At 38.0% G+C, this 22,623-nt stretch overlaps 1 protein-coding gene across 13 annotated transcripts; it reads left to right on the plus strand.

Annotated features, from left to right (window-relative positions):
• Window positions 1-268: 268 nt before the first annotated feature.
• LOC105436972 (RNA-binding protein cabeza-like) lies at window positions 269-20,934 on the plus strand. Of its 13 annotated transcripts, none has more exons than XM_030972108.1 (16): window positions 269-391; window positions 3,374-3,404; window positions 3,972-4,065; window positions 4,614-4,797; window positions 5,731-5,925; window positions 7,309-7,365; window positions 8,144-8,215; window positions 8,762-8,830; window positions 9,191-9,323; window positions 13,927-13,967; window positions 16,391-16,471; window positions 16,876-16,979; window positions 17,540-17,669; window positions 18,581-18,818; window positions 19,430-19,503; window positions 19,819-20,934. In XM_030972108.1, the coding sequence occupies exons 1-16, from the start codon at window positions 376-378 to the stop codon at window positions 20,085-20,087; spliced, it is 1,788 nt and encodes a 595-aa protein (XP_030827968.1). In that variant the 5' UTR covers window positions 269-375; the 3' UTR covers window positions 20,088-20,934. The 13 variants fall into 13 exon arrangements, with proteins under 13 accessions (XP_030827968.1, XP_030827974.1, XP_030827984.1 ...); XM_030972114.1 differs by having other exon boundaries at window positions 8,147-8,215; XM_030972124.1 differs by lacking the exon at window positions 8,762-8,830.
• The last annotated feature ends 1,689 nt before the right edge of the window (window positions 20,935-22,623 follow it).

Consider the following 22,623-nt stretch of genomic DNA (forward strand, 5'->3'; position numbering starts at 1 on the left):
TGTCTCGACTCAATATTGTCTATTGAAGGGTTAGCACATTTTGGCTGTTAATGTTTAGTGACAAAAAAGATGATTGGTTTAGCGTGATAATAGACCCAAGTCGTACGGGAACTGTATGTCATGCCTTGTCTGTTCAAGTGACAAGTCGCCCCCCTCCATTAGGTTTCCACCAATAATGAAAAGCATCAGCTAAATATACCCAGCCCCCGTCTTTCATAAAAGTTTCTACTCGACTTAGCTCGATTGTGGTCTATTTGTGGTCTAGCGCCATCTCTAATTATTGGCGCCGATTATGACGTCGTATCACGTGTCAATTATTTATGCAAAATAGCGTCCTCCGACCTCGCCTGTCCATAGATATCAGAACAGATCATCATGTCGGCAGATTCACGTAAGAAAATTTAACTATTTACAATCTTTCCTCTCTATTTTGCATGATAGATGAATCGGTAAAGATCTTAAGATTCTTTTGCAATTCTTTCCATGTACATCTGATTTCTCATAATCCGTAATATGGATACCGAAAATTCTTCTAACCCGAAAGTTTTTTATTGTGTGCTTTGGCGTGCCACATGCGATTGCCATTGACTTAGTGTGTGTTGCGAGTGTGCTATGACCATGTGTGCATGCAATGTGATTGTGATTGTGATTGTGCGTGAATTTAGATTTTGGTGACTTGATTTATGTATTATGTGTATTTATCAGTGTTCGTATAAGCATTTCTGAAACATATTTGAAATGTATGACTGCAACTAGACCCTAGTGCCATTGTTAAGTGATGATGATGATGATTTGTCGTTTTTGAACAAAGAAAATTTGGCCTTGCCCTTGCTGAATTCTGGTCAGAGAAAAAGGATCTTGAATCTTGAATTTGTTGCACCCAAAAAGCTACGTTGACAGCTGTCCAGGGTGGAGTAATAGTGGTAGTGTGTGAGTGCGTGATGCGTGCAAGTAAAAGAAGCCAGACATTGTGCAGAAGAAGACATGTAAACTGGAGAGTACGAAGAAGTAGGGTGCATCTGGTGAGAACATTAATTTCGGCTTCATGGCTTCCCTTAATGGCCGCTCAGCGCATTTTTCAAGACGTCCGGCACGCCTATTTTTAATAAATGGCCGCCACCTTTTATAGACCTTAATTTAATATTTTTTCTGAAAAACATCAAGTTTTTGGAGTTTTTCATTAAAAACATGGAGAAAAAAAGCAGGTGCTACGTGGCCCCCTTAAGGCCGATGAAAGTTGATCTCATGGTTCTCGTCAGGCATTGTTGAGATTTTGATGAGGGATTTAGATCAACTTTCATCTTTCATCTGACTTTGATTTCATGTTCTCGCGGGCATATTTGGAATTTGAATGAGGGATTTTGATCCAAATTCATCTTTCATATACAAACCAATAGAACTTGTCGAGGGTATCGAGTCTTGTACATTATACATGTAACGCTCTTAATACCCATGTACACCTTTGCAAGTTTGATGTCAACCGCGGGGTCAAACTTTTCACAGGGCTGCTGCTGATGTACATCGTGGCCTGGCCCGTGTGGCCACTCAATGCATGGAGGCACGCCGAGCACATCCCCTCTTTTCACAGACTCAAAAAACCTTTCAAATGTCAAGGTTTCATCAAAACTATCTACACAAACTATCTTCCAATTGACAAGCAGTCTGCTGCCCTGAGTCACACAAAGTGAAAGAATCATTTTGACTGACAGTGCGGCCAAAAGCGATTGATAAATAGTACAGATGAATTGCTGTCCTGAGCTAGTATATTGGGCAACGTACACAATGCACTGAACAGTTTAATACGCGTTAGCTCCCACCCGGTACGGTAGCGGGAAGCTGGAGTACGCCGTGAGGCAAAACATTCGCCCCCTGTCTAGCCGCAGACTATTCCTGGCCTACGCGATAGGCAGCTAAAGTAGCGGGCGGCATACTTTAGACCAATCAGCGATCGACTTGGCAGAATCGCCATGGACGCGTGTCACATGGGCCACGCGCGGCAGCCAATCGAAAATATTGTTGATTTTTTGAGGCGGTAATTTCATATCTGGACTTTTTGACGCGGGAATTTCGTCAGCGATGAGTGTTGAACTTTTTTGGTGCGCGAGCAAAATTTGATGCGGGCGCTGACGAGAACCATGAGATCAACTTTCATCGGCCTAAAGGAAGCAGGCGGGGCACTTAGCATATTTTGTTATAAATCCTGCCTTATGCTGTGGTACTTGGTTGTTCCTCCAAAAGATTCCTAGGTCTAGTGGAATTTAAACTGGAGGTCATGGTGATTGATGTTAATAGTTATCACATTAAATTGTACAGTCTGATAATCTGATTGATGGTCTGTACTGCAAATTGTCATGATACTTTTATTTCTAATAGTTTCCAACCATCCATGCTGAATGCGTGAGCTCAATATAGGAGTTTAAGAGTTCAAAGTTATTTTAAAGACAACATTTCTCATTGAGTTAGAGTCAGACTCATACTTTGTTTTGTTTGGTAAACGATGATGGTAACAAATTACAGGCGTTTTGAAACAAATGGCAATTAGTCTACATTAAATTTTATAATGACATATGAGCTCAATTTCGCCATGTTTCATTTCGATCTAGAAAGATGCCCTATCATTGCCCTTTGACTTTGTAAAATGACAACAACAAACAAAACAAATATCCCAATATACTGTACATGTACAGGAGTGATAGACTATAAAAGAAAAAGTTACAGATTCTAGATAAAATATTGTAGTTCCAAACTTCCATAGAATATATATAGAAAGCCCAAATAATCTTGGTAGTGTGAGGTATGGCACTTGTCGGTGGAACGAAACATAATTTCACTGCAGCAACTGTTGACACAAAAGACATGCTGGTATTTGTGAATTGAAAAGCTCAGTTTGGAACACTGTAGGATTATGGGAATACTTTATCTGATTATCAAAAAATGTTATGGGTCATTTGGGCTACCATAACCAAAGTGGAATTATGTGTTACGAGTTTTAGATTTGGGCTTTGAAAGGAAAGAAGACATGTACATGTGTAATGTTTTAGTACTACCTTCAGTAGCAAATTTTCATTCAAAATGATTTAAGTAATCCCGATGATGAGATGCCTTACAATAGCTGGAATTACCGTATGACTTCTGATTCTACCATGGCTCCTGAGGAAAGAGTTTAAAAAGACTGAAATCAAATCACTTTTCACAACCAATAATTCAGAAGCCCTTTTGAAAATTACTTAAAAACAGAATATTTGCATTGACCCATCTGCTTAACCCAGTTCTTTTTTTTTTGCCTGTGTAAATTGAAACTATTTACTGTATGTTTAGGAAGTTGAGCTTCTCTATATTCTCAGAATTTTTTTTTTCCTTTTTCTCTTTACAGAATACGCTGGTTATGGCGCCACCCAACAGTCGTAAGTAGTCATATTTATTTAATTGATTGATAGACGAATGGGGTAGAAGATATTGCTTTATCTAGCTATTAAAATTTGTTTTTGGCATTTGGGCTACTGTACTCAAATTTGAAATATGTGCTGCAAGTTTTAGAATTGGATTTGTAAAGGTTATAAGTAATAAGGCATGTACAAACGTATATTGTTTTAAAGTATCTTTGATAAGAAATTTGCATTTGAATTAGGCCTAATTTGAATAATCCTGATGATGAGATGCCTTACAAATAGCTGGAATTACCGTATGACTCCTGATTCCATCGTGGCTTCTGAGGGAACAGAGTTAAGAAATAAAATTCAGTTTTATAAAATCATCCGTTATTGATCCTTTGATAAATGTTGATATGTGTAGTGAACAATTTGTATGCTAAGCCTGAGAACCTTGGGCAGTGGTAAAGTTGTTTTTGTTTTTTCACACCATTGTTTTGATGGTTTTTATGTAATTTTTTATGCTTTCTGATTGCTTTAATCCTCCATTATTTTGTCATGATGAAATGCTTAGGTTGGAGCTTGTATTTGTTGTTTTTGAAGGTATGGGTATGGAGGCACTGCTGGATATCAACAGCCTGCAGCTCAACCTGTAGCTAGCACTGGTTACCAACAACCAGCAGCTCAGTATGGAACGGTAAGCAACCTCTACAGTTTAGGATCTTTAAAAAAAAAAAAAAAAAAATCAGAATTGAAAGTGGCTGCTTGTGAATTAGAAAAGCAGGGGAAAATAAAGTTTTGTTTATTGTAGTGGTAAAATATTATTGTGGTCTACAGATATTAATTTATTTGGCTATTCATATTTGTTTTTGGCATTCGGGCTACCATATCCAAACTGGAAATATGTGTTGCAAGTTTTAGGATTGGATTTGTAAAGGAACTAAGGCATGAATAATTGTATATTGTTTTAAAAGTACCTTTGATAAGAAATTTGCATTTGAATAATCCTGATGATGAAATGCCTTACAAATAGCTGGAATTACCGTATGACTCCTGATTCCATCGTGGCTTCTGAGGGAACAGAGTAAGGAAGTAAAATTAAGTTTTATAAAATAATCTGTTATCGATAAATGTTGATATGTCCAATCCCTATCACTCTTCACCTGTTATGTTATTCACCTGTTATGTTATTCACCTGTTCTGTTATTCACCTGTTCTGTTATTCACCTGTTGTGTTATTTACAGCCTGGATATGGTCAAACCGCAGCCGCTCCTGCTCCTGCAGCAGCCGTAGCCGCAGCACCCCAGGCCTCTACTGCTGGCTATGACTACTCTCAACAACAGAGTCAGCCACAAGGTCAGCAGTCTTACTCAACTAGCACGTACAGTCAACCAGCCGCACAGCAGCAACCACAAGCATATTCAGCTGGTTAGTATATAGTCTGCAATTGAAAGAGTCAAATTTGGGACTGAAGCCTAATTTAGTCCTGGAATCTGGAAAGCTCCAAAAGAAGTTTGAAGGAAAAAATAGATCCGTCGCAAAAAAGCAAAATACAGGAAAAGAAATCAAAACTCTCATAAATGTTTTTAAAAGTTAAAACCAAAAAAAAAAACAGGTTGTAAATGGATTGATGTCACTAGGCCCAGTTTAGCGATGTAAAATGGCCCTGGAAAACGTGATAATTTTCTGTCAAACTGTCGCTCAGGTGCCAAGGCATTCAGGGCTTCAAACTGATGATATATAACAACCATATTTCCTTGGGAAGTTACATGGAATAGAGAGACGGAGACACTTTTTGATCTGTAGTTGTATCTTTTGCCTTGGAAGTATTTAGCTACATTAAGATTCTCTTTTACAAGATTAGGCCTCCACAATATTTCGCAGATCAGGCTAACAGCCTGCTCCAGATAAGTATGTCACTGACTAATCTGGCGTTCCCGCTGCGTAAATCAATGTCATGTACCGCTATCTTGTCGTCTAGATATTTGTGGATGACATGACGAAGTGCATGTACAATACCATTTCACCAATTCATCTTTCACGTTATGTGAAGATACTCTAATGAAGGCCTTATAACTGAGAAGAGTCCCGAGAGCATATATGCCTTGGCTCAAAATCAATTATGATTGAACTGAGGTCAGATAGTTGAAGGTTAAATATGAAGGTTTTACCCACATACTCTCTTATCACTGTAAGTTTGTTTATATTGTTCCAAGTACATCCAGACTTTGGCCAGGATTGCTCTTTGGTGACATTCATGTCCTTTGGTCAAAGGTAGGCGAAACACAATCTGGCTATTGCCCTGTTTCTATTGTTGGCAACACAAACATATCTTGAACTGTTTATATATATTATCTTCAGGTTTCAGCCAGCAGGCCGCTGCTAGCACGCCCAGCACAGGGTACGCCCAGCCTCCTGCAGCTCAGCCATCATACAGCCAGCCAGCTGCAGCCGCCCCGTCAAACTACAGCCAACCCCCTGCCCAGCCGCAGCAATCCCAGGGCTACCAGCAGCAGCCGCCGCCGCAGCAGAGTCAACCAGGAGGCTACAACCAAGGTCAGTCCGCTGGTGGTGGTGGTGGTAGTGGTGGTGGGGGTTACTCACAAGGTGGACAACCACCAAGTAGCGGCGGGGGATACCAGAGTGGTGGGGGTGGACAGTATGGCCAAGACCAGCGACAAGGTGAGAATAGTGGCCGTGCTGTAGCCTCCATTCCAAGGGCCTGGTGCAAGACTCTGTCATAAGCTGAAGGCTGTAGACATCTTACTGAAACATGCTTAAAAAAGAAACGCCATGTTTTAATTGGATGTCAGTGAAGTGAGACTGATGACTTGCAAAGAGCCACAATTTCTATTCTGTTAACAGTTCTGTGTTTATGATGTTAGGAACTAGCTTCTCTCAAGGGTAGATGAATTTACTTCCCTTGGCTGTCAAAACGAGCGCACTTCTGATTGCTGAAGGGTTTCTCTCTCCAAAGCATTATATTGATGGTATACCAGTCTTCATTTCATGTATTGCCAATTAATTATGACAGTGTCTTGCTTCCCAGAAATCTTATTTATCAACCTCGTTTCTTCACGGTTATGCGTAGATGGTTGACCTGCTTCTTTCTCTAACTTTTCAATTTTATTTGACTAACATATAGCCTTGTAGAATCCCCTTTAGATGCTGAGGACCCATCTAGAGAATCTAGCTTTTTCCCCCTTTTTTCATGTGCCGTTTTCCCTGTAGTGAGTCTTAGCCTCTAGAGCAGTCGTGAGAACTGCAATGGCAACCTCAAGCCCAGAGATTGTGCATCTGTAGATATATGTGAGGAAATTCACATTTTTTAACGCACTTCAACTTGACATAATCTGCACATTTTCAATTGCTTATGGGTTTTCTCGCCCAGTCTACTAGGGAAACAGAGCAGTTGCTTTTTGGAGATTTTCCACTGCATAAAGCCATTAAAGTATCTGCTTGTTTGCTTTCAGTCATGACGATGATATCTTCTTGTAAACCTCTAAACATGCTATCATTTCTTACCAGATAAAAATTGAAGTGTGCTTCCAGGTTCAAGATGAAATTATGTGATTACTAATTTGCACTAGTTTGTTCGGAGCATTCCCCTACATGTACTATTTGCTGACTGTTAAATTAATGAATGTGCTAGATCAGAGATTGTGTTTCTTCAACTGTCAAGCTGGTAACAAAAGCTTCTGGATAAAAAATGTCAAGCTTCATATTGCAAGAATTTAAATTGGCCCATATATATATCCTTATCCTGAGCTTCGTTCTTCAGATGAAACTATCAACAGATGTTTCTATACCAACGTCTAACTGCCTGTTCTAACCATTCTTTCATATATTTTACTTGATAACCTGAAGCTGTGAGGAGCAGCTACAAAGCCCATGCCTGCACACTATTTAATCTATCTCTATCAATGTTCTCCTTTCCAGGAGGCTACCAGCACCCGAGCTCTGGAGGCTACAGTCAACCACAAAGCCAGCAGTCAGGTTTGTTCACACGTCCCTTCTGCTACCATCCATCCACTCCTTCAGTGGATCTTGTTAATCGTCACACATTCTATGCTTTGGATAACGTTAGACATGTTCATATTTGCAGATTCCATTGGACAACAGAGTATCCATCCTATGACGATGATCATCATGATCAACGCATAAGTCGAAGAGCACTTGTGACATGTCAACACGTCATCTGTTGATCGTACAAATGTCCTTTCTATGAAATGACATAAATGAGATGAGTCACATGTGTGTGTCATCAGTTGAATAAAAAATAATTGCATGTATCTTTATCATATTCTAAAGGACTTGACTGAATTAGTTTAAGTCTGTTAACTGATTGCCTTGACTTGGATTCCTCGCTTTCCTCCAAAACTCACTCCGTAGAAGTGGAAAGAGTGTTACAAGAGAAATGATGATGAACCTTCACACACCTAGTAACTTTGTGCTACTCCAGTCAAAATGAAGCTCAGAGTCATGAAAGGAAATTTTCCCACCATTGCTCACCTAGCAAGGCCCAAATTCACAAAGGAGGTTTGTCGACAAACCTAGGTTTATGTGCGTCATATGACTCGTTTCGATGCGTTTCAGATCAAGGTTCAGACAAACCTTGGTCTGAAACGCGTCATATGACGCACACAAACCTAGGTTTGCCGACACCCTCCTCTGTGAATTTGGGCCTAAATGTCTACCACTTGAGTAAAAGTAAGCACTTGATAAGAAGACTTGCCATATGAGTTTATCAATCTGAATGATATTTGTTTTGCAGGTGGTGGTGGTGGTGGAGGTGGTGGCTATCAACAAGGCAGTGGACAAGGAGGTGGATATCAGCAAGGTGGAGGTGAGTTTGAAAATCATCCTTAGACATATACTGTACTGTATCCTATAAATGAGCATGTGTAGGCTGTCTTGTGTGTATCTAAGACTAAGTAGACTCCAAAGTACACTGCTGAAGTGCAGGCTTGAGTGGTAATAAGATATAGAGGCTTTCCGGCCTATAGATGTACTACTAAACAGCATTGTGGTCCCATTTTTCAGTTGAATTTTCAAGTTAAAGATAAAAGTAGAAAGCTAGTGTTGATGTACTTAACAGATACAAAGGAAACTAAGTAAGGTAATGAACATGTATGCAAGTAGTGTGCTTAATATCACACCGGTATTAGACAAAGATCAAGATGATATGTAACAAGCAGGTGTTGTAACTTATTCTTTAAAAGTTCTGCCTTGGCGTGTTCAAATTAAGAGGGTGTATGGAAAGAATTCTGCTGAATGCCAGGTGTATGCATGGTCAATTGTCTATGTTTGTACATGTAGAATTAGAAAGATAAGTAGAGAGGTAACGTGAACCCTGATAAGAGCTTGTGGTTAATTCTTGGTGTTTTTATAGGGTACAACCAGCGACCTGGAGGGCCTGGGCCACAGGGAGGTGGGGGAGGATACAGACCCCCTCCCCAGGGTAAGTCACAACTACGGAGTAATGCGTCAAAGTCAGAGTCATTATAGAGTAAGATATCTGCAGGGTTAGGTACAGTACATCAACCCGATAAAAGGAACTGTATGAGTATTATGGTACACTTCAAGTTAGATTATTTTATTAAGTTGTTCATGTTTATAGCTACTTACATACTATCATTGATAACATCACCCTTCCCTTCACTTTAAACACAGTAGTAACATTCCAACTTAGTAATGTCAGTGTTTCAAGTAATTTCTAATAAATTGATAATCCATTTTTAGTCCTGTTTCCGCATGTATGAACAATTTTTGACCAGTGGATAAACATGTTTGACCATTGGATATGTTGATACCATTGTAGGTGGACCAAGTGGCGGTGGAGGAGGAGGAGGATACAACCGAGGAGGTCGTGATGATGGAGGCCGTGGGGGCAGTGGTTTCGGGGGAGGACGAGGAGGTGGAGGAGGAGGAGGGGGTCGTGATGGAGGATTCGGGTGAGTTACAAGTATAGACAGATATTCATGGAATGCACATGTTTTAATGGTTCCTATTAAAACATACAGTGGCTCTTGATGAGAAGTAAAAGGACATATACACAAATCTTTGGTAGTAATATATTTTACATCTATATCTTAATTTATTCATTTATTCATATCTTTATTATTTTTTTCTGATGTAGTGTGCTACATATGATTTTCATTGCCTTGTCATGAAACAACATAGGAACTTATACATTGAGTGATTCGTAAAGCTGTGATAAAAAAGTTGTACAGAAAATAAGTTTTAAGAAGTAAAAAGGTTGCGACAGGTTATTAGTTTTCTAGAAGTAAATTTTTGTCGCAAGTTGTAGCCTGTGGTGTCTTGAATAATGAAAGGCTCATATTGCACTGGCAGTAAAGTAATAATTTATGGTACATATTACGATGTGCAAAGGCTTGGGTGTTTTTTTAGGTACATCACTTTTTGTGCCTCCACACGGAGCCATTATATTTTTATAAATCTGGGTGTAGTGTTTGTTGAACCAAAGCCGATGTAGATCTAAAGCTAAGAGTAATACACCCCTATTTTCATCAGTTCTGGTTCAGGACTTGGTCTATATATTTATTTGGTGGCAATGGTGTATTTTATTTTCATAATGAACAGTACATTTTGATCCGTTTCTCTAACAACATTACATGCCATGGTTTCTCGTTTCAGATATCATCCAAAGTATGAAAATATGTAGTAGTTGTAAGAATATATAAACTGTTACAAGTAAAACAATTTATTTGCTTATTTCATATTTTTATATGTTTTGTAAAGAACCAGCCAAGTTTCAGACAAATAGTAAACGTTTTCCTGAGTTTCGGTTATTCAGACAAGACATGAATACAATATATGATGTAGTTATGGAATTTTGAGTGTACAAATAAATGCACATGGGTTTAAAATCGAGAAGGAAGAAACTGGTCATTTTGGAACCATATGTACATGTATTGGTAGTGTAAAAAGGTATACATAGAACTCCATTGGTAATGGGTCAGTAGTAGATGTGTTTTGGTTATGAGGTATTGAGGTGTGTATTTGACTGGTGTTTAATCACTTCTACAATTCTAGTTGACATGTGGGCAGAGATATATTCCTCATACTTAGAGCAGAACTGGTCGTACAATAGACAATAAAATTCATGTCACTATGAACCTGACGGACAAAGAAAGCGTACAAAATAAACAGTTCCTCAGGTAGACAAAGGAACATCCCTTCACTGCTATTATGTAAAAATGTGTAGAACAGGTATCACATACATATTCACCTATTCTATACATTTTTACATAATAGCAGTGAAGGGATGTTTCTTTATCTACCTGAGGAACTGTATATTTTGTCCGCTTTCTTTGTCCGTCATCTAGTTCATAGTGTGTGAATCTCACTCACATTCATGTATGGAAGCTAAAAAATCTTCTCTCTGTGAGGTTATTAGTAGATGGAGATTAGATTTCTTGATTACTGCAAGAAGCACTCACTTGAACTTGTACCATGTGATATCATGAGCTGAGCACCATTGAGCAGCAGGAAATCCAAAAACTTGTTAATTTCTGTGCCAGGGGTCCACAGTAATTTGTTATGTCACAGGTGGTCCAGAAAGCAAGATTCCAGGTGTGTTTGCATGAGTCTTATTGTTGTTTTCTTCTCTTGTGGATTTGATGAATTGAATCACCCTACTTCAAGTCGGCTGAAGATGGAAACAGATGTGATAGGACTGCTACTATGACATTGAAAGAATAAACTACATTGATGTACAGCACTCTATTATCAATAAGACCACACAAAATCAACCTTTTTCTTTTTTTTAAACTTCCTATTCCAGGTCATGTCATCTCTCTATCTCTCTCAATCTCTTCTCTTTCCACTTCGTTCCTTGTCTTTTTCCTGTACGATAAAGAGCTGCAATTACACTTTATACATATTTATAAAAAAACAAAAACGCCCTCTCTTATCAATGCATTCATTGAAGAAGCATGTCATCATGGTGTTAAGGAAAGAAAGGTATCTGGTTTGATATCAAATGAAATCTGTTTCCCCCTTTTGTAATGTACGACATTCATCCTCTGTCACCTACACACTCGGGTATGACATCCTTTGGGTACTTTGGTGGTTGCTTATGAGGACTTTAACAAAAATCATCTGAGGTAAAGGCATTACATGACAGGACCTTCATATAGTTTCTATTCAGTACATGTGACAGCTTCAATGATAACTTGACCACTCATCTATCGGTTGACTCATGTTTTTCTTTGCGAAAAAAACAAAACTTCAAAGTAGTTGTATGGACTGAGCGAGAGTTGCAAATATGATTAAGTAGTGATAGTTGTCATGAATGACTTTACATGATACATCTTCACTCTTTCAGACTTTTCTTTTTTAAAGACGCTTAGGAGTGGGCTCTCATGGGGGAATTCAACGCAGTTTGGGTGTTTACAATAACAGCTGCTGTCACTGACCAGGATTAACCTTCAGTGTTTCATGTATGTCCATGAAAACTCTCATGGGGAATTCAACGCAGTTTGGGTGTTAACAATAACAGCTGTTGTCATGATTCACCAGGATTAACCTTCAGTGTTTCATGTATGTATGCCCATGAAAACTGAGGACCGTCTTCCTTTAAGTTTGGAAGTGCCTAAACAGCATGTTGAAAGAAATAAAACTACATCTATGCTTGTGTCTACATTCTATGGTATACTGACCCATCTACCAGAGGTATTCTAAGAAATGGAGAAAAAAAGAAGCTCTTTACAGGAGTTGAAATGATTCAGGGTTGATTGTAAGAAGTGTTGAACTGGCTGGTTCTACTAAGAAAAGATATGGTTATATAGTGTGAAAAAATAAGTGGTAAACGGTACTTCTTTCTTCCTGTTCACACACCGTCAATGTATTTAATAAATACTTTTCTAAACATAGTTTGTATTTCTTTAATCCATTCATTTATATGGATAGAATCAAATTTGAATATGTGTCATTATGTGAGTGTGAGAGATATGTTACCCCCTTCCCTTATCAAATGTATTTGTGATGTTGCAAATATGGCACCTTCTTTTACCAAAAATACACCAGGATGAAGATGTAGATAGTTTCTTTTTGTATATGAGATTAGGCTGAAGTCATGCTGCATGGTTAATGGTTATTCTTGAAGCCCTGTAATATGTAATATATTTTTATATAATCAGTCATATTTTTACTTCACGATTTTAACAAGTAGTTTTGTGTTCCAAGTGTTACACAGTTGCTGCATATCTTTGCTGACATAAAACACTAGGAAGTTGGTTGTATTTTGATGAAGGGTTTCTGTAGGTTAAATAGTATGTCAATACAGCACTTGTGCTAAGCAAAAGTCTGTTAGGTGACACCGTTAAGGGATGAAGAGCTGTTCAGTTCAGAACAGACATTGAGGGAATTGGGTTTTGATCAGTTCTAGGATAATAAGAATATATTTCTAAATATGTTTAGTGTATTACAAGTTGCTCAAAGTGTTGCAATTTCATAGAATTATTCCATCTGTTTGGTTTTGTCCACAGCAGTGAAAACAAAAAAAATGTGTATAGATACTAGCCATTATATTTGATAGTGAGTGAATGGAGTGTTGTAATTTTATTGTATTTTTTTTTATTTGAAAAAGAAATAATAATTTTTGAATTTACAGAATGTTGTTAAAACATTTTATTGAAGTGGTAGAGAACATAATTAAGTGGTGTAGTTTTTCCTCAGAATATTGAACCGTGTATATGGTGATGTCAATGTAAAATTAAGTAAGGGTTTTGTTGATGAATTGTGTAACATTTTTTGAAAATGTGCATTTTTAAAAATACACCAAAGTGTATATTTTAGGTAGTAATAGCATTGCACATATAAACATGGAGCAGAATGATGCTGTTTTTATCACTTACAAAAGTAGTCTTGATAAGTACTCTGATTATACATACATTATATAAGAATGACAATAAGGAATGCAGAATAGTTTTCCGTTTAAAAATCTTATTTTATTTCTTTTTTTCATACTATTTAATTTTTATTGCGTAGTGTGGTAAGAAAAATTGAAATTGCAATTGCAATTAGAAACATGTTTTTTCAGGTGCATGTTGTCATAATTCATGTTTTTGGTGAATTTGTGAAGAGAGGTTTATTTTTGAGAACCATTATTTCCAAAGAAGAGGTCATTTATTTGTCGGACATTAACGCTTGCATTCAAAGCCAATTGAATGTGTGCCTTGGGTGTATTTAAGATCCTAGAAGAGAAGAAGAAAAACAGTTTGCTTTACGGATTAAGCAGGGCATGTGTTAGGAAGAATAAACCTCTCTGGACTACTAGTTATAGTCGTGTAAAATGTACATGTGTATATGAATATTGCCTGATTAGTCCTGAATATTGCCTGATTAGTCCTGAACAGTGGATCTACCTTCTGACTAGCCGGTATCCACAAGAAGATAATGAAGATTGTAAAGAGGCTTAAAGTGAGATCAGGGAAGGCTGCAATGCCCCCTCCCTCTCTCCTAAGCTCTTGGCTTGCTCGTTCTCAAATCAACTTGCCCTTTTATTTGTCCTCTATCTATCTATACAACCAGTGATCGTGGTGGCGGAAGGGGTGGATTCAATAAGTACGGTGGTAAGTTTAGGTCACCCATCTCTGGTGTGTCGATCATCAATGTGTTCTAAATTTATTTAGTTTTTATTCTTATTGAAAAAATAGATGGATAAAACCCCCTTAGTGGCATTATTTGAAAGGGCTCTAAACGTAAAAGCATTTTCTGTTTGGATGGGTAAATTCATTCAGGGGCTCAACTTTCAAACTTTTCTTTAAGGTGGGTTATTTACAGGATTGGTTTTCAATCTTTGAATGTACTTCTGAACTTACGTGTAAAAGAAAAATAATATATTGTGTTTAAAGAGTTGATGGCATCTGCCCTTCCCCTTCTTTTATTTAACTTGGAGTATCCTGTGGAATGTTGTGTTTAATCTCGAAAACGATACACTAGCTAAGAGCTAGTTGGGTAGTAACTTGTATTCCAAGGTCAAATTCAAAGACTGATGAAACAACTTGAAGAGTTATTTTTCACAAAAAAGGATCAATATATCATGGATGTGGGGGATTAGGTTGTGGTTATGTGAATGTTCTTATTTATGAATATGTACCTATGAAATGTTATTCTTTTGCAGCAGTTGGGAATCGAGGAGAAGCAGACACTGCTCATAAACGTTCATACTTCGACTAATGGTTCATATACAAACATACTCTTAAAGTTTTACATGGTGTTCACCAACAAAGCATACAGCGCACTGAGCGCAGTGTCGGTAGTAAAATGAGTTGTACTGCAAACTTGCATACTTGGTTGTGTAGTTGTCACTGTGACAGTGCGCGATAGAAATCAGTACCATCGAAATGGGATGAAACAGGAACTTTAATATAAAGAAAAATGCCAATATGTGATAATAAGTGTGTCCAGGAGTTGGTAAACAATGCAAGTTAGCGTGTCCTTATGGTAATTTATCAAGCAAATAAAGCATTGATGGCGGTAATGTTTTACTGAGTTGCAGCAAAGTTAGTCTCTGAAAAATATAATCCTATCAGTAAAAGGAAATTACCAAGGCATGCAGTCATACAGGAGTTGAGATCTTCAATATTAGAGTCTATGGGAAGTCAAGTGGGCATTTTTCCCCACTGCATATTTATGCTGAACATGAGGTTTCTTGCTCAGTTTGTGTTGAGTTGGTGGGATGTACCAAATGGTTTGTAACAAACACATAGTCGCGGTACTACAATATTTGGGTTTGTGTGACGAGTTTTGCCCGTTTTAAGAACTTCATTGTGGCAAGGTACAAAGAGGTTATTAACACATAAATTAAGGATGAGCTTGGAAGGAGAAATTAAAGAAATATAAATCAGTCTGGTCCAGTAAGAAGATGATACATAGTCTTCAAAAAGTTAATTCAAGAGTTGAAGCAAAGCACATTTCATATCATTAATGAACACATAACTCCCTCTCCCCAGGATATTTCTGTTTGAATTTTTAGAAAATCTAGTGATGTACATGTCGCGGCTGTGCAATTGTAGAGCATTGATTTAAAGAAAAAAAGGTTTATACTTCTAAAGCAAAAAAATCAGGTCAACGGCGGAAGGTGCTAGGAAACAGTAAAGTTTGATAATTTTGACATCGAAAGAGGTAGTACCCCTCCAAGTCCAGCCTACGAGTATCATGAAAATGCAAGTGACGATGGTTGGGGATGTGAATGTTTTAAAAAGGTTGTGTTAAAAAGAAACTCGTCATGAAAAATCTATTCATGGATTAGTAACAGTGTTGTGCCCAGCATGTTCATACATACACATATACACAAGCTTTTGCATATCATGTCATGAAATAAAAATGTAAAACATGGGGTTTGAGCATGTTATACAGTGTAGTTCGGTTTTACAGCTGTAACATGACATTTATGTTATATCTGTTAAGCTACAAACTGTGCTTTACAGTAACTTTACTAACACAGTTTTGAACGTACGGGACTTAACGTATATGTGAAGTTAGAATAAAATAAAAAATCTTGGTACAAAAGTAACTAAAACGCAGCAGCAGCATGCAAAGCATGGAGTATACTAAATGATACGGTTCAATTGTATTGATGGGATTTTTGTACCCGGCACAAGATATAGCAAAACATTTGGTGGAAGTACTGTACTGAATGAAAGTTAAACAAGTATTCATTTTTTACCAAGCAAGGTAGATCATAATGATTTGAAGTAGAACTTGCAAGGTAGAAACTGCTAGCGGTTTATCAGACGTGATTTGAGGTGCGTGTATATCTTGCTATACCCTCTCACTGTCGAAAGGTTTTAAAAAATAGAAAAAAAATATTTAAAAAACAAAACACGTAGGAAATGAAGTATCATATCACAGACACTACTAACCATAGATTTGTATTACTGTCTTCTAGGTTCTGTGCAAGGAACTCAATGTGAAGTGACGCAGCAAATATATTTTGATCACATGTTACTCTGTTATTAATGCAAGGTTCATTTTTGTGCTCTATTTAAAGGTGATGGCGGTGGTGGTGGAGGAGGAGGCGGCGGTGGATTCGGCCGCGACTCTGACAATGGATACAACAAAGGAGGTGGAGGTAAGGGAATTGTAAAATCTCAACTTTTTTGGGGGCCATAACAATCGTGCATAAATAGAAAGTTGTTCTGATGTATATAGGCCATTTGTACCCTGCGAGGGGATGCTACGCTTTGCGTTGACTTGTTAATCTCGCACCAAATAGTAAAAATGCACATGTATAGTTGTTTGAAAGTTAAAATTTTTGATCCCTATGTATCTATCAAGGTACCTTTTCAAAGGTTGATTGTATATGTGTGAAATAATTAGTTGCAAGTCTATGCCCACATTGGCCATTGCAGAAGGGCCTTACTTTATGAAAGTTTCAAAAGATATTACAGCCTTCTGGGTTTCAGCAGATGATATGTTGAGGCAGTGAAAATGGAGAATGTAGGAGTATCTTTCTGCTTTGATCTTTTTGCGCAGAGATGGAAGTACAACACGATACCATATTCATCAGCGGAATGCTGCCAAACAGTGTCGATGAAGACAAGATCAAGGAACACTTCGGACAGATCGGTATCGTCAAGGTAACGCATTCAATTATCTTTATACTTTGATTTGATAGTTCTGAGTTCTGGACCCACATTTTATATAAACTGATATTGGTTTTACTGTTGACAAATACAAAACCCATTGAGGGACTATAGTTAATAATTTCTTTGGCTTGTTTAATAGTATTGTCGAATCAAGATTGAACAGACGATGTATTGAAAAACAAAGATATGCAAATTGAGAACAAATTTAAGAGACTGTGATGGTCCTGTCTAGCGTGTGATGATGAATGTGATGATCTAACACAGAGATGCCAACCAGTACAATTGAATCGTATTTAGTACGATAATAAAGAGTGAAATACGATCTTAAAATCTTAAAATACGATTTTTCATCTTTTCTTTCAAACCCCCCTCCATAAAAACAGTGGAATCGCATAGAAACATGTACAAGTAAACCCCCGCAACCCCAACAAAAGATTTTTCTCACCAAAATCAGATTTTTTAGGATAATCAGTCTGTTTTTTTTTGTGTCAAGAGGTTGGCATCACTGCTAACAGCTTTGATTCCTGTTCTTTCTTTGATTGGTTCATTAGCTTGATAAGAGGACGAACAAGGATAGGATCTGGATCTATAAGAACAAGCAAACACATGAACCTACAGGAGAGGCTACAGTGACCTATGAAGATCCTCATACAGCTACATCAGCTATTGATTGGTTTAATGGTGAGTAGAGGAATGCTCAAGTGGTTTAAAGCCCCACTGCACTCCTTATAGCTACTTGCAGCCCCTATATATATAGCAAATAATGCCTAATCGGTGCCTATTGGTCCCCCATGATCCTCTTTTTCTGATAATTGTGAGCTGATTTGATGAGATGACCACCTGTCAGTGACCATGCAGGGAGGCCTAATACCCCCTGGCCAAACTAGTGCAGACAGGCTTTAAACACTTGTCTGGAGATGGGGATGTCGTGTGTTCGATCCCGGGACAGTGCTTATGTCCTTGAACAAGGCATTTATCTATAGTGCTTCTCTCCGCTCGGGTTTTGAATGAGTTCCTGTTAGGATATGAAAATCATTGTAGTTCGCTTAGCATTGTGAGCATCTGTAAAATGGCGTTCGGCTGGAATGCTCCCTAGGGAGAGGAGAATGTCCATACATTGTGTGCGAACAATCCTGCATCCAATGACCAGGGTAGTAGATGTTTGAAGCGCTACATAAACCCAGGATGTGATTATTATTAAACTCTATTCTAAGGTCTCATTGGTATTTTGCAAGTCCAAGGAAATGTGAAATTACATATTGTTATCTGTCTTGGGACATTGTCAAACTCCAACCCTGGCAATAGTTTTGGTACGTCCTCTATCAAACATCATTCTTCAATATATCACACCTACAAAGATGTTAAATATGTGTTTTCTTGTGCAAACCTGGAGGGCATTTCCCAAAACTTGTCATCAATGACAAATGACAGTTTTTGTTATAAGCTACTGAAATCCTTGCTTCTGATTGGTTATCAGTAGATTTGTCTCTGATTTTTGTCATTGAAAAAAGGCTTTGTGATATGGGTCCCTGTGTACCATGTAGTGACACTAAAGGTGCTCATGTTATTTCTCTATTTTCTCTGTATTTCAGGCAAGCCCTTCAATGGTGCTACCATCAAGGTAGAACTAGCCCAGCGTCCAGCCAACCGACTCGGTGGTGGTCGCGGCGGTCGTGGAGGTGGTGGAAGGGGCTTCGATAGGGGTGGTGATAGAGGTGGACGTGGAGGGCGTGGCATGGACAGGGGTGGCCGAGGTGGTGGTGGACGTGGAGGTGGACGCGGAGGACCTGGAGGTGGTGGATCATTCCGTGAAGGAGATTGGGAATGCTCGTAAGTATAGCATCTAAATGTTGTCTGTGGAATGCGAGAAGGTTGTAACTTAACTGTAAGCAAAGTGCTTTTAGTTTACATCCTCCTGGCTTCCTGCAAAATTTGTGCGGTTTCAGAAAATTCACGATCATCAAAAGGATTCTTTAAAATTTTTTAAATTATTTGCAGTGATAGGAACATGACAAAAAAAATATGTGATATAATATCACATAAACAATTCCAATTCGCCTTCTAGCTCTTAGACAAACTCCTTTCAACTCCAATCTTCACTGATATCCTTTGGCAAGATATCAACCTGCACTTGCTACTCTCCACCCAGGTGTTAAATGGGTACCCGGTAGGATGCGACCGTCATTGTTGGTCAAACAGTTTTTGAACGTCAAGTAACGCCTGTCTGGAATGCTCCCCAGGGAGTGGAGATTGTGCACATAGTGTGTGCGGGCAAGCACTGAATCCAATGACTGGGGTAATAGTATATTTATTTGTAAAGCGCTTAGAGACATTAGTATTAAGCGCTATATAAAAACTAAAATATTATTGATTCAAAGAAGTGTGTATTATTTTTTTGTAGCAGCAAGGTAAAATAATTCATCTCTTTTTCTGTATTTTAGCTCGTGTGGTAACAAGAACTTTGGATGGAGACAGAACTGTAACAGATGCTCAGAAGCAAAGGAAGGAGGTGATGGTAAGTTCAAATTGCAAATTTTGTAAATACTTGGTGACCCAATAAAAGGGAATAGCCTACTTCCCGTTATGTGGAGTCATATTCACTGGTACCAGCAGTTAGGAGAATGTTTTCACATGAAAAATGATACCAAGATTGACAAACTTTGTAGAGGGGTTTTTGTTATAGGGATCATTTTGTGATGCAAGATTGGAATTCAAAAGGTATATATAACTGCACATAAGAGTTGCAGAGTGAGAGTGGAACTGATCAGTTGCAAATGGAATAAAGATGATTTTTGCATTAACTGTGATTGATTTGTCTTTCTGTGCACAGGTGGTCCCGACATGGGTGGCGGCATGAGGGGAGGCCGTGGAGGTGGATTCCGTGGTCGTGGTGGTGATCGTGGAGGTGATCGTGGACGTGGAGGGTTTGGTGATCGCGGTGGTGGTCGTGGAGGTTTTGGAGGAGGACGAGGTGGTGGATTCCGTGGTGGGCGTGGCGGTCCCGGAGGACCAGGTGGACCCGGTGGTCCAGGAGGGTTTAAGATGGGTGGAGATAGGATGGGCGGAGATAGGCGAGATAGAAGGGATAGGCCTTATTAGATTCAGCAAGGGTTTAGATGTATACAGACGCACACCAGACAAACGATCGTTGTCATGATTTAATGGATAGAAATTAACTTTTAATCTCACATGGACTTGTCAACTGGCCAGTGTTGCGTGAGTTCACGAACTCTTTTGATATCAGGAGGTTTATGTTGAGGCTGTAAATATTCTTGTTTGTGTAGCTTCATTATCTCAAAGTTAAACTGATCTATTCTTGATGTAAATGAGTGATTTAGAATCGGTCTGTGCATGGGGAATTTTAATCATGGTCTATTATCAGGAAAGTTTAACCCAAGTTTGTTAAATGTAAGGCTGATCACACATGCACATAGAAATTGGCACTGATCAAACAAAACCATTCTGAGTTCTGTGCTAAACAATTGAACAGATATCTGGAGAAATGACTCACTTTGTATGCATTGTGCTTTTTGTTTAACTCCCTGTTATCAAATATTGTACTAGTGTTTTTTTATAAATAAGGTGAATGCTTTGAATGTTGGTAATTTATAAGAAAGCTTTTCTCTTGCATGAGCAACACACAACCTGGATAAAGTTAATTGAATCTTTTTAAGTGCCAATTATTGGGATTGAGTAAAGTAAGCAAGCTGTCTTCAAATTTCCAAAACAAGCATCAACCACATTTTAAGGAATGCCACAATTAAGTGCTGATTTTTTTATCAATTTCTTTTGGGTCAAATTTCATTTCATTATATCATTTGTTAAGCGTTGTATTTCATGTCTATATTGTAAGTATACTGTAGTGGCTTTTCTGCCTATTTTTAATGCTACGTCTTTGTCATTGTTGTAAAATAGAATAAAAAGGTGATGTTCCTGGAAAATGTGATTTTGTGATTTCATTCTAATTTTGAATTTGTGGAAGAGAATTTGTAAGTTTCCCAAATCCTGCCATCAGTTGGTCAACAAAATGTTAAATTGATAAATGGTCTAGTCTCAATCATCTCAGGTGGAAAAATAATTAGATTAAAGATATCTAGCAGACAAATCTAGATGATCTGGCTGCAATGTAATTACAAGAAGCCTATTTAATACCCACTTTTGCTTTTTAAATCGCTCAAATCTTTACATTATATTAAAGCCCCACTGTCATACTTGTAGCTACTTGCTCCCTCTATATAGGAAACTTCCCCAATCGGTGCCTGTTGGTCACCTATGATCCTCTTTTTCTTATGTTGAGAGCTGAGTTAATGAGATAGCCACCTGTCGGTGACCTGGCTGGGTGGTCTAATCCCTTCTGGCCCAGTAGTATTGACTGTCTTTAAGCAAGTGTCTGTGGTTCAGATGAAAGGTTTGGTTCTCGCACGCACTTGTGAATTGAGTTGATATTGAAGTGTGGAACAAGAAAATTGCATATATGAAAGACCAAAGAGAGAGAGAGAGAGCAGAAGGTGGGGGGGGGGGGGGGGGGGGGGACATTTTACTGGTCAATGATACAGACGGAGAGAGAGAGAAAAAAATGAGAGCAGCAGAGAAGAGAAGTGAGAGAGATCAAGATAAGAATTTCAATTGAGAAGTACAGAGAGAGAATGAAAGAAAGAAATACAAAAATGAGGAGAGAGATTGAGGGTAAGAGTATCAATTGAAGATGACAATGGTGCATCAATATTTCTGATAGGTACCATTTTATGAATACATGTACTGCGATTGTTTATATGTAACATACATGTACAAGCCTTTATACAACATACAAAAAGTTGCGTATGATTGCGTAGGTGGGCCCTGGTATGATACAGTTAAGAACTAAATTATTCAAACCCCTTATAAATTTGATGTTTTTGTGACTTTTGTAACTCGAGAATGGTTGAATCGGGGCCTTTGTTTAATATTTTTAGTAGCTTAAAGCTTTGTCACATTCTCAAAACTTGGTAAGGGTAGGAGTAATTCAGTTGTTAACTGCTCATCACATCACAGCAGCTCGACTTGAGCTATGGTACTCATTTTACTACTTCGTACACAGTAGAGTACTAATGTATGGTAACTGCTATATGTATGGACATATTTATCATTACTATGTAGAACAGAAATTTTGAATCCAAAATATGCTTATTAGAACCTTGCAAAATGATTGGGCAGTGTGTTGGAAAACAAATGTTTGGGGAACATTTTCTTTGGAGAAAATTGATATGAGAACAAAACAAAAAAGAGTAGCTTGCAATCATTAATCAAGTTGTCAATTCATGTTCTGATATACCTTAACTTTTCATTTACTTTCTTATAAAGTTTCTTTTTTCAAACTTTACACAAGTTCCTTACATCTTCTGGCATTGGTGAAATTGACTCGATAACTGGGTGGTATCCCCTGTAACACTGGTAAACGAGTAAAGACAGCAAATAAATAACAATCATACAAAAGAATAAGGCCTCAAACAAACAGCAGTTACAAATTGAAGTATTTATTAGATGAAAAAGACCACATATAAGTAACATACATGTACATTTATATTTGCCAAAATCATAAAGTATAATATTTGATAAATAAAGTATGTACATTAATTTCCCTTAAAAATCATATCAA

Source organism: Strongylocentrotus purpuratus, unplaced genomic scaffold (assembly GCF_000002235.5).
Source record: "Strongylocentrotus purpuratus isolate Spur 01 unplaced genomic scaffold, Spur_5.0 spur5_contig_862, whole genome shotgun sequence".
Lineage (NCBI taxonomy): Eukaryota > Metazoa > Echinodermata > Echinoidea > Camarodonta > Strongylocentrotidae > Strongylocentrotus > Strongylocentrotus purpuratus.